Consider the following 15,425-nt stretch of genomic DNA (forward strand, 5'->3'; position numbering starts at 1 on the left):
CTCACCGATTCTTCAAATCAGGCTTGCCAGCTTTGCTGGCAGACAGAGCTATCCTACAGGAAGCTATCCGAAAATTGGAAATGTCAGAAGTCATTGTTCCAGTTCCACCTCATTAGCAAAACAAAGGTTACTATTCAAACCTTTTTGTGGTACTGAAGCCAGATGGTTCGGTCAGGCCAATTCTGAACTTGAAATCTTTCAACCCTTATCTAAGGGAGTTCAAATTCAAAATGGAGTCTCTGAGGGCGGTGATCTCAGGTCTGGTGGAGGGGGAGTTTCTGGTGTCCCTGGACATCAAGGATGCATACCTCCACATTCCCATTTGGTCGCCGCATCAGGCTTATCTCACGTTTGCACTGTTAGTGTCAGGCTCTGGAGCCTTACCTCCGTCGGGTGCTCCCGCGGGTTACCGTCCCGTTGGTTGGCACGGCTGCGGCGGCAGGGAGCTGCTGGCGACGGGTCCTCCTGGACGGATGTGCCAAGGGCTGGGGGCCGAGCGTCTGGAGAGCCGGGCGCTGCGGCGGGGATCGCTGCGGTAAGGTCCTCTGGTGGTAACACAGTATAGTGTGTCAGAGACAGAAGCTGGCTAAAGCTGTTTGCTAACAGCTAAGTATGTCTCCTGTGCTGGGGGCAGCCATGTCTGAGACCAGAGTATTACCAATGAAGTTCCCAATCTGTGTTCAGCCAATCCTGCGTGTTCTCCCCTTACAAAAGGGGGCTGGCTCAGAGGGAGAGTGCCAGTGCTTCAAGTTACCTCCTTGTGAAAGGTTCTCCAGCTCTGTGCTCCCAGGTTACTTCTGGTTCCCTGGTCCTGGTTGCTCTCATCCATCGGTTACCTAAACGCTGTTGCAGTCCTGCTGTCTAAGTCCGTTGCCACTTGTGGAAGCGCTCACGGGGTTCCAGGTCGTAGAGGATCTCCAGGTGCTAACGGCGGTTCCCGCATCAGTCTTCATTTATTCAAAGTCCAAGTTCTTCAGCCTCGTCTTTCAATCACAAACCACAGTCTTCATTTATTCAGAGTCCAAGTTCTTCAGCCTCGTCTTTCAATCACAAACCACAGTCTTCATTTATTCAAAGTCCAAGTTCTTCAGCTTCGTCTTTCAATCACAAACCACAGTCTTCATTTATTCAAAGTCCAAGTTCTTCAGCCTCGTCTTTCAATCCAAACCACAGTCTTCATTTATTCAAAGTCCAAGTTCTTCAGCCTAGTCTTTATTCATAAAACACAGTCTTCAGTTCCTCTTTACCGGAGTTCTTCAGCTTCACTCTTCAAGTCATTTAACCATAGACTCTAATTCTCCCAGTTTCTTCTGTTTCTCCAACATTCGTGTACAGTTTGATTATTCATTAAAACTACAGTTATCTTCCTACGAAGTCCTCCTTTTCTTTACGCCCTCCGGCCTACATTAACACTTAGTTTAGCTTCCACCCCATGAGGAGGAATTACTCTCCTCACAGGTAGCTGTCCCTTCAGCCAAAACTCGGTTGTCGGAACCCCCACTTACGCTGAGCGTGACAGACGATCACTATCAGTTTCAAGCACTGCCATTCAGCCTCTCCACGGCACCAAGGGTCTTCACCAAGGTGATGGCAGAGATGATGGTTCTCCTCCGCAAACAGGGGGTGAACATAATTCTATATCTGGACGACCTGCTGATCAAGGCTTCGTCCAGAGAGAAGTTGTTAAGGTCCATTTCTCTCACGACGCATCTGCTCAGGGAGCCCGTTTGGATCCTGAACCTTCTAAAGTCTCATCTGGAGCCGACAAGGAGGCTGTCTTTCCTGGGGATGATCCTCAACACGGAAGTGCAGAGGGTGTTTCTCCCGATGGAGAAAACGTTGGTGATACAGTCAATGGTCCGGGATGTCTTGAAGCCTGCTCGGGTATCGGTTCATCAGTGCATCCACTTTTTGGGGAAGATGGTTGCCTCCTACGAGGCTCTGCAGTACGGAAGGTTTCATGCTCGGGCCTTTCAGCTGGATCTCCTGGTACCAGTGGTCGGGATCTGTCGCCAAAAGCAAGGATTTCACTCCTCTGGTGGCTGCAACTGCCGCACCTTCTGGAGGGCCGCAGGTTCGGGGTTCAGGATTGGATCCTTCTAACCACGGATGCAAGTCTCAGAGGTTGGGGAGCAGTCACTCAAGGGGAAACCTTCCAAGGACGGTGGTCAAGTCAGGAATCCCTTCTTCCTATAAACATCCTGGTGCTAAGAGCCGTGTACAAAGGTCTTCTTCAAGCAGCACACCTTCTGCAGGATCAGGCTGTTCAGGTGCAGTCAGGCAACGTGACCACAGTGGCCTACATAAACCGACAAGGCGGAACAAAGAGCAGAGCTGCAGTGTCAGAGGTGACAAGAATCCTCCTCTGGGCAGAAAGGCACGCAGTGGCGATGTCAGCAATCTTCATTCCGGGAGTAGACAACTGGGAAGCGGACTTCCTCAGCAGACACGATCTCCATCCAGGAGAGTGGGGCCTCCACCCGAAGGTGTTCGAGGAGGTAACTGGTTGGTGGGGTGTACCTCACATAGACATGATGGCCTCCCGCATCAACAAGAAGCTGCAGAGGTACTGTTTCAGGTCGAGAGACCCACAAGCAGTGGCGGTGGACGCACTGGTGACACCGTGTGTGTTCAAGTCAGTGTATGTGTTCCCTCCACTTCCTCTCATTCCAAGAGTTCTACAGCTTGTAAAAATTACAAGGGTTCAGGCAATCATCATTGCTCCGGACTGTCCAAGGAGGGCTTGGTACGCGGATCTGCTGGATCTACTACTGGAAGTTCCACGGCCTCTACCTCTTCGGGAGGATCTTCTACAACAGGGGCCGTTCGCTTATCAAGACTTACCACGGTTATTCCGACCCTGATACAGGCTAGGAAGGGAGTAATGTCTAAACATTACCATCGAATTTGTAAAAAATATGTGTCTTGGTGTGAATCCAAGAAGTTTCCTGCGGTGGAGTTTCAACTTGGACGGTTTCTCCTGTTCCTGCAAGCAGGAGTGGATATGGGCCTGAGCTTGGGGTCCCTAAAGGTCCAGATTTTGGCTTTATCCATTTTCTTCCAGAAACAATTGGCTGCCCTCCCTTAGGTTCAGACCTTTTTGAAAGGGGTTCTGCTCATCCAGCCTTCCTTTGTGGCACCGTCGGCTCCCTGGGATCTTGACGTGGTGTTGCATTTCCTGCAATCGGATTGGTTTGAACCTTTACAGGAGGCTGAGGTCAAGTTTCTCAAGTGGAAGGCTGTCACTTTGTTGGCCTTAGCTTCTGCACGACGTGTGTCGGAATTGGGGGCTTTGTCCTGTAAAAGTCCCTATCTGGTCTTCCATGAAGATAGGGCGGAACTCAGGACGCGTCAACAGTTCCTTCTGAAGGTTGTGTCGGCTTTTCATATCAACCAACCTATTGTGGTGCCAGTGGCTACTGACTCCTCAGTTGCTTCAAAGACCTTGGATGTTGTGAGGGCTTTGAAGATCTATGTGAAGAGGACTGCTCGTCACAGAAAATCGGACTCTCTGTTTGTCCTGTATGATCCCAAGAAAATTGGGTGTCCTGCTTCTAAGCAGACGATTTCTTGCTAGATCAGGTTCACTATCCAGCATGCATATTCTACGGCAGGATTGCCATGTCCAAAATCTTTTAAGGCCCACTCTACTCATAAGGTGGGTTCTTCCTGGGCAGCTGCCCGGGGTGTCTCGGCTTTACAGCTTTGCCGAGCGGCTACTTGGTCTGGGTCGAACACGTTTGCTAAGTTCTACAAGTTCGATACTTTGGCCTCTAAGGACCGGAAGTTTGGTCAAGCAGTTCTGCAGGAGCCTGCACGCTCTCCCTCCCGTTCTGGGAGCTTTGGTACATCCCCATGGTACTAATATGGACCCCAGCATCCTCTAGGACGTAAGAGAAAATAGGATTTTAATTACCTACCGGTAAATCCTTTTCTTGTCCGTAGAGGATGCTGGGCGCCCGCGCTTCGTTTTCCTGCAATGGTTCTTTGGTTCAGTACTGCCTTGTTCCTAGGTAGGTTCTGCATTTCTTTACTGTTTTCAGTACTGTTTCAGCTGTTGCTGAGTTTTCCGGCTTGTTTGCCGGATTTGCCTTGTTTGTGTGAGCTGGTATGAATATCGCCACTATCTGTGTATAATCCTTCTCTCGAAGTATGTCGTCTCCTCGGGCACAGTTTCTAGACTGAGTCTGGTAGGAGGGGCATAGAGGGAGGAGCCAGCCCACACTGTTAAACTCTTAAAGTGCCAATGGCTCCTGGTGGACACGTCTATACCCCATGGTACTAATATGGACCCCAGCTTCCTCTACGGACTACGAGAAAAGGATTTACCGGTAGGTAATTAAAATCCTATTATTTCCCTGCATGCAATGTGGGATCATATATAGCCGATTGGCATTAAATGCCGCATGAGGCTCGCTGGCTGTTATTTTTTACTTTTAAGGTATGAGCACAAGGTTGTTTGTTTTTCTGAAATAGATGGTGGGACAGCAATGGGGGTCATTCCGACCTGATCGCACGCTAGCTATTTTTTGCAGTGCTGCAATCGTCAAAACTCTGCAAAACTGCGCATGCGTATGCACCGCAATGCGAAAGCGTATCGTACGAGTACAAAGCATATCGGTGCTGGGCGGTGGATTTAATGAAGAATCCATTCACATAGCCGATCGCAAGGTGATTGACAGAAAGAGGGCGTTTATGGGTGTCAACTGACCATTTTCAGGGAGTGGTTGGAAAAACGCAAGCGTGTCCAAGCGTTTGCAGGGCGGGTGTCTGACGTCAATTCCGGGACCAGACAGGCTGAAGTGATCGCATCGGCTGAGTAAGTTCAGACCTACTCAGAAACTGCACAAAACTTTTTTGTACCGCTTGGCTGCACAAGGGTTTGCACACTTGCAAAGCGAAAATACACTCCCCCATAGGCTGCTACTATCTTCGCAGCGCTTAAAAAAATAGCTAGCGAGCTATCAACTCGGAATGACCCCCAATATGTCCTCATAATTGTGTAGAAAGCTAAAGTTGTTTTACTCTCCATACCTGCCCATTTGATAATGTCACTGTGAGATCATGGCAGCATTATCAGAGTTCCTGATTTGAAAATCCACGATTTTTATTGCATGCGTGTCATGTATGGTAATCATCCTATTTGTTTAAAATGCATAATTGTAGAATTTTTTATAATTTTAGGAACTGGACAAAGGGTTTTGGCAATCCCGACTCAATTATATCTAGCAAAGAAAGCAAGGTTCTTTTGGACCACGAAAACTTTTCTGGTATGTTTCTAGAAAGCAGTTTACTCATATAGATAAATATGCAATATTGGGGGTAATTCCAAGTTGATCGCAGCAGGAAATTTTTTAGCAGTTGGGCAAAACCATGTGCACTGCAGGGGGGGCAGATATAACATTTGCAGAGAGAGTTAGATTTGGGTGGGTTATTTTGTTTCTGTGCAGGGTAAATACTGGCTGCTTTATTTTTACACTGCAATTTAGATTGCAGATTGAACTCACCACACCTAAATCTAACTCTCTCTGCACATGTTATATCTGCCCACCCTGCAGTGCACATGGTTTTGCCCAACTGCTAAAAAATTTCCTGCTGCGATCAACTTGGAATTACCCCCCATTGTCAATTTCTTCTTATTTTGCATGCAGAAAGCATCACTGTACTGCAGAGATTTTCAACCTTTTACAACTCGCGGCACACTGAACAAGATTTAAATATTGCCAAGGCACATTCAAATATAACGGTGATGCATGGTGCAGTTGCGTGTCCTAGGATGTCATGTCACATCTTCTCCATAGGTAACGCCTGAGCCACATCTGAGAAAGCCAGAAGAGCCCAACACTGCCCGGGCCCAAGAGTAGAACTAACTCTGCAACCAATAAACCCATCAGTATTGATCGTTCCAGGGCCTCAGTAGCGGCAAAACACTGACGGGCCTGGCTCTGCTTCTATGGCGGCACACCTGGAGACTGCTCAGGGCACACTAGTGTACCACGGCACAGTGGTTGAAAAACACTGCTGTACTGGATGCATAATGGGCCTGATTCAGGTGTGGACGGAGTGTCGTCCTATGCCACAAATTACCGATGTTTAGTACTTTGCACATGCTCAGTACCCATTCTGCGCGTGCGTGAATGGGTCCTGTGACACAGGACGCATTATCGGCATCAGACTTCCAGTGACTGACAGTCTGATGCTTTTTGGGGACGGCTCCATTTGTGAAAATTTAGGCATGTCACCGCTGCTTAGGAGGAGGGAAGAAGCCAGAAATATCCGTTGTTGCATGAAGATTTCCTGGCCCTTCAACGGGTGGCTAGCAAGTCTCCATGGGTGCCGCAAGCTGCCTGATCGTGCCGGGGGAGATCCGATATTGCGTCCTTGGACTCAGGGGGTCATTCCGAGTTGATCGCTCGCTAGCAACTTTTTGCTGTGCTGCGATCAGATAGGGGAGTGTATTTTCGCTTTGCCAAGTGTGCGAACGCTTTTGCAGCCGATGGCACAAAAAAGTTTTTTGTAGTTTCTGAGTAGGTCTGGATTTACTCAGCCGCTGCGATCACTTCAGCCTGTCCCGTCTTGGAATTGACGCAGACACCCGTCCTGCAAACACTTGGACACGCCTGCGTTTTCCCGAACACTCCCAGAAAACGGTCAGTTGACACCCATAAACGCCTATGGATTCTTCGATAAATCCATCGGCCAGCACCGATCCTCTTTGTACCCGTACGATGCGCCTGCGCATTGCGGTGCATACGCATGCGCAATTTTGCCGCGTTTCAACCTGATCGCAGCACTGCAAAAAGTTGCTAGCAAGCAAACAACTCGGAATGACCCCCCCCCCAGTTCTGATCAGTAATGCAGTAGGAGGCGTGACGCCTCCTACTGCATTACCATATCAGTGATATTGCTGCTGCTTCTATGTAAGCAGCAGCGATAGCAACTCCAAACACATCTAAATCAGGACTGGTATTCAGTATGCCGGCTGTTGGAATCCCGGCGCTCAGTATACCGGCGCCGGAATCCAGACACCCGGCATACCGACAACTATTGCGTGATGCGCGCAGCGTGCCATCGTGACCACAGCGAGCCCGCAAGGAGCTCATTTGCGCTCGCCTAGCTGTCGGTATGCCGGCGGTCGGAATCCCGGCGCCGGTATGCTGGCCGCCGGGATCCCGGCCACCGGCATACCCTAGTACACCCCTAAATCAGCCCCAAATGGGCCTAATTCAGTGCGGTTGTTCTTGTGATTGCTGTTGCAATTGCACATATATGCTTATATGGGCAGTAGCTAACCTGAGCATAGGAACGCCCACTGCTGTCACATCATATCCATCCGACAGAGTACTGATGCTGATACCTCGGTACCATTAGTACATATCGTGTAATGTCGCAGAGTCTGAGTGCCTCTGAGGACACGCAGGCTGAGCTGCTCTCCTGTGATGCAGAGGGCTCTCCAATAGCAAGTACTGATAATTTCTCTTACGTCCTAGGGGATACTGGGAATCCATTTAGTACCATGGGGTATGGACGGGTCCACTTGGAGCCATGGGCACTATAGAAGTTTGATAACGTGTGCTGGCTCCTCCCTCTATTCCCCTCCTACCAGATTCAGTTTAGAAAATGTGCCCGAGGGAGCCGGTCACATCTATGAAAGCTCCTGAAGAGTTTTCTGCATTTATTTTAAAAGTTAGTTATTTTCAGGCATGACTGGATGGCGCCAGACTGCCTGCTTCCTGGGACTTAGGGGGGGTGAACAGCCCAACCCCACTAAGGGTTAAGGGTCCCGTTCCCGGCTGACAGGACGCTAGCTCCTGAGGGGACTATTTGCAAGCCCTACCACGGCGAGCGTACATTCCTTCAGCTCGCCGCCGCCCCTAACAGAGCCAGAAGAGTGGTGAGTACTAAGCCGGCGTTCCAGTGAGCGGGTCACCGCCATTATGGCGGCATGAGGGTACAGAGACACGCGGCTTCTAACGGGGTGGACTGAGTCTCAGACAGTACCCAGACTGGCATGGAAGCTTAAAAGGGGGCTTACTCCCTTTTATGCACTTAGACACATAATGCCAGTATAAACAAGAGCGGGAAGGTCACGCGCCATTGAAGGGGCGGGGATTCACTATGAGCGGATACAGCAGCTCACAGGTGCCATTTTACCCTACTGCAGCTAACACAGATGCTGACTGCAGAGACGCGCAGCTCCTCCGGAGAGCCTCCAGATTACCTCAGCGGTACAAGCGGGTCATAGCAGGGGGTGTACTAAGTCCCTAATCTAGGTACTTAGTCTGCGACCCGGCTAAGCTTGGCTTTAGCGATAAGGGCGCCATGTGATGGTTTTATCCTCTCTCTGTGTCTCTCAGGAAGGGCTCTTTCTGGGTTAATTGTGCTTTTAACCTTTTCCTGTTTGTGTGCTATTACTATTGCAGTATGTCAGGCAAAGAGTGTGTATCATGCAAGGCACAGTGTTCCTCTTTTCCAGGGGGTTCACTAGTGTGTACTCAGTGTAGTATCCCTTCTCAGGCTAGTGGGACCATCACTACTAAATTATCTCGTAATGAGAAGGAGATGCAATACTTAAGACAGTCTATGACTGAGTTTATGCAAAAAGACTCAGTACTCAGACCAGCGTCTCAGTCCTCTGCCATTTGTCCGCAAAAATGTTCTTTGGCCCATATCCTGCATTCTGACTCTAATAATGAAGGAACAAACAGACAGGGGGGGGGGGGGGGATGCAAATCCCACCCCTACATTTCCCTTCAGCACACTAAAAATTACCTGTAACCATACCTGAACCTATCTGGTAAAATAAATTCAGAGAATTAGTTTACACATGTTTGCAATGATAATGACGTTTCAGAAATGGAGGAAGGTGAGGTGGATATAGAGGTAGGGGAGGGTACTCTGTCGCAAGGTGTTGAGGCTCTAATAGACTCTATAAGGGAAGTCCTAAATTTTCCTGATAAGGTGACAGGGGTGTGTGAGGAATCTTTCTTTAATGTGAAGAAAAAATGCTCAGACACTTTTCCTGTGTCAAAGGAACTAAATACCCTGTTTGAAGAACCGTGGGTTAATTCAGATAAGAAATTTCAAATTCCTAGGTGTTTATTATCCTCCTGAGGATTGAAAAAATGAAAATCCACCGATAGTAGATGCATCAGTATCCAGACTTTCACGTAAAATAGTATTACCTGTTCCTGGTGTAGCTTCCCTAAAGGATGCAGCTGATTGTAAGATTGAGACTACACTCAAATCTTTGTATACGGCTGCTGGGGTGGCCCAGAGACCCACTATAGCATGTGGGTGGATTACGCAAGCCATTGCTAAATGGTCTGGTAATTTAATTGAGGGGTTAGACACCTTACCTCAAGAGGAAATTGTATTACTCCTGCAGCACATACAAGACTCTGCGAACTTTATGATGGAAGCCATTAAGAAGAAAGGTTTGCTTAATGCACGCACCACAGCTATGGCAGTGTCAGCACGCAGGGGATTATGGCTACGTCAGTGGACTGATGACGCGGACTGCAAAAAAGATGTGGAAGGCCTGCCTTTCACAGGTGAGTCCTTATTTGGCGATGAACTCGACAAGTGGATTTCACGAGCTACTGCGGGTAAATCCACCTATCTGCTTTCTGCAGCTCCGCCATCTAGGAAGGCCTACTCAGGACCCAATTTGCAGTCCTTTCAGATGGCAAAGTTTCTGGGCAAAGCCAGAGGCTCTTCTACCGCTGCCAGAGGGGCTAGAGGTAAACCATGCAAACCAGCGGCTGCTGGTTCACAGGAACAGAGCTCCGGCTCTTCCTCCTCAAAGCCTTCCGCATGACGGTGGACCACAATACCTGGGAGACAGGCAGGTGGGAGCCCAGCTGAAATTCTTCAGTCACGTCTGGACAAGATCTTGCCAGGATCCCTGGGTCATAGACCTTATATCCCAGGGCTACAGGCTGGAGTTCCAGGATCTCCCACCTCACAGATTCTTCAAATCAGGCTTACCAGTTTCACAAGAGGCAAGAATAACCTTACAAGACGCCATTTAAAAACTGTTACAGACCCAGGTCATTATTCCATTTCCACCTCATCTACAAAACAAGGGTTACTATTTCAGCTTGTTTTTTAGTACCGAAACCGGACGGTTCGTTAAGACCGATTCTGAACCTCAAGTCATTGAACCCATACTTACGAATGTTCAAGTTCAAGATTGAGTCTCTGAGAGCGGTGATCTCAGGCCTGCATGAGGGGGAATTCCTAGTGTCTCTGGATATCAAAGATGCGTACCTTCACATTCCGATCTGGCTGCCTCATCAGGCTTATCTACGGTTTGCACTGCAGGACTGTCACTACCAATTCCAGGCCATGCCATTTGGTCTCTCCACGGCACCGCGGGTGTTCACCAAAGTGATGGCAGAGATGATGCTACTACTCCGCAAACAAGGAGTGAACGTAATTCCTTACCTGGACGATCTTCTAATAAATGCTGCGTCCAGAGAGCAGTTGTTGGAGAACATTGGTCTCACAACCAGATTACTCCTGGATCGCGGGTGGATTCTGAATTTACCAAAATCTCACCTAGAACCAACGCAGAAGCTTCATTTCCTGGGAATGATACTGGACACAGAGTCTCAGAGAGTGTTTCTTCCCTTGGAAAAGCCAATGGTAATCCAGTCGACGGCTCGGGCCGTCTTGAAGCCGACCTGAATCTCAGTACATCTGTGCATCCACCTTCTGGGGAAAATGGTGGCGGCTTACGAAGCAATTCAGTACGGAAGGTTTCTTGCGAGGACCTTCCAGCTGGATCTGTTGGACAAATGGTCCGGATCGCATCTTCATATGCATCAGAGGATTCGTCTGTCGCCAAAAGCCAGAATCTCCCTCCTGTGGTGGCTACAAACTTCTCACCTAGTGATGGGTCGAAGGTTCGGGATTTAGAATTGGATTCTTCTAACCACAAACGCAAGCCTCAGAGGTTGGGGTGCAGTCACCCAGGGAGTGCAGTTTGAAGGAAGATGGTCAAGTCAGGAAGTCGTCCTTCCAATAAACATCCTGGAACTCAGGGCTATCTACAACGCCCTTCTGCAGGCCTCATCCCTTCTGCAGAATCAGACCATTCAAGTTCAGTCGTACAATGTGACGGTGGTCACGAACGGCTGACTCTAGCCAGGAGGAATGGGGGTAACATCTAAATATTACCATCGTATCTGGAAGAAATATGTCTCTTGGTGTGAGAGCAGACAATATTTTACAGTGGAATTTCATCTGGGATGTTTCCTGCTTTTTCTGCAGTCGGGAGTTGATGTGGGCCTACGCCTAGGCTTCATAAAAGTTCAGATTTCGGCCTTGTCTATTTTCTTTCAGAAACAATTTGCTTCTCTCCCTGAGGTCCAGACGTTCTTGAAAGGTGTTCTTCATATCCAACCTCCCTTTATGCATCCCACGGCGCCTTGGGATCTCAATTTGGTTCTGCAGTTCCTCCAATCGGACTGGTTTGAACAGTTACAGGAGGTAGACGAATAGTATCTTACGTGGAAGACCGTCACACTGTTGGCCTTGGCTTCGGCAAGGCCTGTGTCGGAGCTGGAGGCGTTGTCTCACAAGAGACACTACTTGATTTTCCATGATGACAGAGCTGAACTCAGGACTCGTCAGCAATTCTTTCCTAAGGTGGTGTCAGCGTTTAACATCAACCAGCCAATTGTGGTTCCGGTTGTTACTGACACCTCTGCTGCTTCAAAGTCTTTGGATGTTGTACTGGCTTTGAAGGTGTATATTAAGCAAACTGCTCATCACAGGAAATTGGACTCGCGGTTTGTTCTTTACGATGCCAATAAGATTGGGTGTCCTGCTTCAAAGCAGTCAATTGCACGCTACATCAGACTCACTATCCAGCATGCTAATTCCACGGCAGGTTTGCCGATTCCGAAATCTGTACAGGCCCACTCTACTAGGTCGGTGGGTTCCTCTTGGGCGGCTGCCTGGGATGTCTCGGCATTACAGTTCTGCCGAGCAGCTACTTGGTCGGGTTCAAACACGTTTGCCAAGTTTTACAAGTTTGATACCTTGGCCTCTGAAGACCTACAGTTTGGTCAATCTGTTCTGCAGGAACCTCAACACTCCCCCACCCGGTTTGGGAGCTTTGGTACTTCCCCATGGTACTAAACGTATTCCCAGTATCCCCTAGGACGTAAGAGAAAATAGGATTTTAATTACCTACCGGTAAATCCTTTTCTCGTAGTCCGTAGGGGATACTGGGCGCCCACCCGGTGTTTCGTTCTTCCTGCACAGTTACTTGTTTACGTACTGTTGTTTTGTTCAGCTGTTGCTGTCCTGTTTTCAAGTTTGGTTAGCATGGCTTTCCTCTTGTTATGGTTGTGCTGGTTCGAAATCTCACCACTTTCCTTATCTGTTTCCTTCTCTCAAAGTATGTCCGTCTCCTTGGGCACAGTTTCCTAGACTGAGTCTAGTAGGAGGGGCATAGAGGGAGGAGCCAGCACACGTTATCAAACTTCTATAGTGCCCGTGGCTCCAAGTGGACCCGTCTATACCCCATGGAACTAAATGGATTCCCAGTATCCCCTACGGACTACAAGAAAAGGATTTACAGGTAGGTAATTAAAATCCTATTTCTCTTACGTCCTAGAGGATGCTGGGGACTCCGTAAGGACCATGGGGAATAGACGGGCTCTGCAGGAGACATGGGCACTATAAAGAAACTTTAGAATGGGTGTGCACTGGCTCCTCCCTCTATGCCCCTCCTCCAGACCTCAGTTAGATCCTGTGCCCAGAGGAGACTGGGTGCTTTCAGGGGAGCTCTCCTGAGTTTCTCTGTAATAAAGAATTTTGTTAGGTTTTTTATTTTCAGGGAGTCCTGCTGGCAACAGGCTCCCTGCGCCGTGGGACTGAGGAGAGAGAAGCAGACCTACTTCAGTGATAGGCTCTGCTTCTTAGGCTACTGGACACCATTAGCTCCAGAGGGATCGGAACGCAGGTCTCACCCTTGCGGTTCGTCCCAGAACCGCGCCGCCGTCCTCCTTGCAGAGCCGGAAGGTTGAAGCCGGGTGAGTATACGAAGAAAGAAGACTTCACAGGAGGCAGAAGACTTCGGATCTTCACTGAGGTAACGCGCAGCGGTAATGCTGCGTGCCATTGCTCCCGCACACACGCACAGGCACAGATGGGTGCAGGGTGCAGGGGGGGGGGGGGGGCGCCCTGGGCAGCAATAATCCTCTTGGCTGGCATTACAGGTATTTTCAAGCTATGGCAGTATGATATACAACCCCCCGCCAGGTTATTTGGTATTTTGAGCGGGACCGAAGCCCGCCGCTGAGGGGGCGGAGCTTGATCCCACAGCACTAACCAGCGCCATTTTCTCCACAGCACGCTGCTGAGAAGCTGGCTCCCCGGACTCTCCCCTGATGAACGGTGACAGAGGTCTTTGAAGGAGTGGGGGGGCACATAATTTGAGCGCAGTCAATATATTTATATATAAAACAAAAAACGCTGTATATTGCTGGGACTTGTGTTTCCAGGGTCATTGGCGCTGGGTGTGTGCTGGCATACTCTCTCTCTGTCTCTCCAAAGGGCCTGGTTGGAGGAACTATCTCCAGATTAGAGATTTCCCTGAGTGTGTGGGGTGTCGGTACGCGTGTGTCGGCATGTCTGAAGCGGAAGGCTCTTCTAGGGAGGAGGTGGAGCAAATGAGTGTGGTGTCTCCGTCGGCAATGCCGACACCTGATTGGTTGGATATGTGGAATGTTTTAAATGCAAATGTGAATTTATTGCACAAAAGGTTGGACAAAGCGGAGTCCAGGGGAAATACAGGGAGTCAATCCCTGCCTTTCACTATGTCGCAGGGCCCTTCTAGTTCTCAAAAGCGCCCACTATCCCAAGTAGCAGACACTGATACCGACACGGATTCTGACTCCAGTGTCGACTATGATGATGCGAGGTTGCAGCCAAAATTGGCAAAAAGTATTCATTATATGATTATTGCTATAAAAGATGTGTTGCATATCACAGATGACCCCTCGGTCCCGGACACGAGGGTGCGCATGTATAAGGAAAAGAAACCTGAGGTTAGTTTCACCCCTTCACATGAGCTAAATGAGTTGTTTGAAAGGGCTTGGGAAACTCCAGACAAGAAACTGCAGATTCCCAAAAGGATTCTTATGGCGTATCCTTTCCCGGCTAAGGACAGGATACGGTGGGAATCCTCTCCCAGAGTGGACAAAGCGTTGACATGCTTATCCAAGAAGGTGGCGCTGCCGTCTCAAGATACCGCAACCCTCAAGGATCCTGCTGATTGCAGGCAAGAGACTACGTTAAAGTCAATTTACACACATACTTGTACATTACTCAGACCGGCGTTAGCGTCGGCTTGGGTTTGTTGCGCTGTAGCAGCGTTGACAGATACCTTGTCTGCTGAAATTGATACACTGGATAAGGATACCGTTTTATTGACCTTGGGTCATATTAAGGATGCTGTCCTATATATGAGAGATGCTCAGAGAGACGTTGGCCTACTGAGTTCTAGAGCCAACGCCATGACGATTTCTGCTAGGCGAGCCCTGTGGAACCGACAATGGACGGGTGATGCCGACTCAAAGAAGCATATGGAGGTCTTGCCTTACAAGGGTGAGGAATTATTTGGGGAAGGTCTCACGGACCTGGTTTCCACAGCTACTGCAGGTAAATCCACTTTTTTACCTTATGTTTCCTCACAGCAAAAGAAAACGCCACATTATCAGATGCAGTCCTTTCGGTCGCATAAATCCAAGAGAGTACGGGGATCTTCCTTCTCGGCAGAGGTATGGGTAGAGGGAAAAAGCTCCCAACTACAGCTAGTTCCCAGGAACAGAAGTCCTTTCCGGCTTCTTCAAAATCCACTGCATGACGCTGGGGCTCCCCTGAGGGAGTCCACCCCAGTGGGGGCACGTCTTCGACTTTTCAGCCACGTCTGGATTCATTCACAGGTGGATCCTTGGGCAATAGACATTGTTTCCCAGGGTTACAAGCTGGAATTCGAAGAGGTGCCTCCTTGCCGATTTTTCAAATCGTCCCTACCAGCTTCTTCCCCGGAGAGGGAAGTAGTTTTAAATGCAATTCAAAAGCTGTGTCTTCAACAAGTGGTGGCCCAGGTGCCCCTGCTTCAACAGGGGACGGGGTACTACTCAACCCTGTTTGTGGTACCAAAACCGGATGGTTCGGTCAGACCCATTCTGAATTTAAAATCTTTAAACCTGTACTTGAAAAGGTTCAAATTCAAGATGGAATCGCTCAGAGCGGTCATCGCCAGCCTGGAGGGGGGGATTATATGGTGTCCCTGGACATAAAGGATGCATACCTTCATGTCCCCATATATCCTCCTCATCAGGCGTTCCTGAGATTTGCTGTACAGGATTGTCATTACCAATTTCAGACGTTGCCGTTTGGGC

General features: G+C 49.1%; 1 protein-coding gene across 1 annotated transcript in view; it reads left to right on the forward strand.

Moving 5' to 3' along the window:
• The window catches only part of LOC134889019 (uncharacterized), a 391,009-nt gene that overhangs the window by 149,216 nt on the left and 226,368 nt on the right, over positions 1-15,425 (forward strand). The window contains exon 6 of the mRNA XM_063913347.1: positions 5,185-5,270. Coding sequence (XP_063769417.1) covers positions 5,185-5,270 — 86 coding nt within the window. The remainder of the gene's footprint in view (positions 1-5,184; positions 5,271-15,425) is intronic.

The sequence above is a fragment of the Pseudophryne corroboree genome, chromosome 1 (assembly GCF_028390025.1).
Source record: "Pseudophryne corroboree isolate aPseCor3 chromosome 1, aPseCor3.hap2, whole genome shotgun sequence".
Classification (NCBI taxonomy): Eukaryota; Metazoa; Chordata; class Amphibia; order Anura; family Myobatrachidae; genus Pseudophryne; species Pseudophryne corroboree.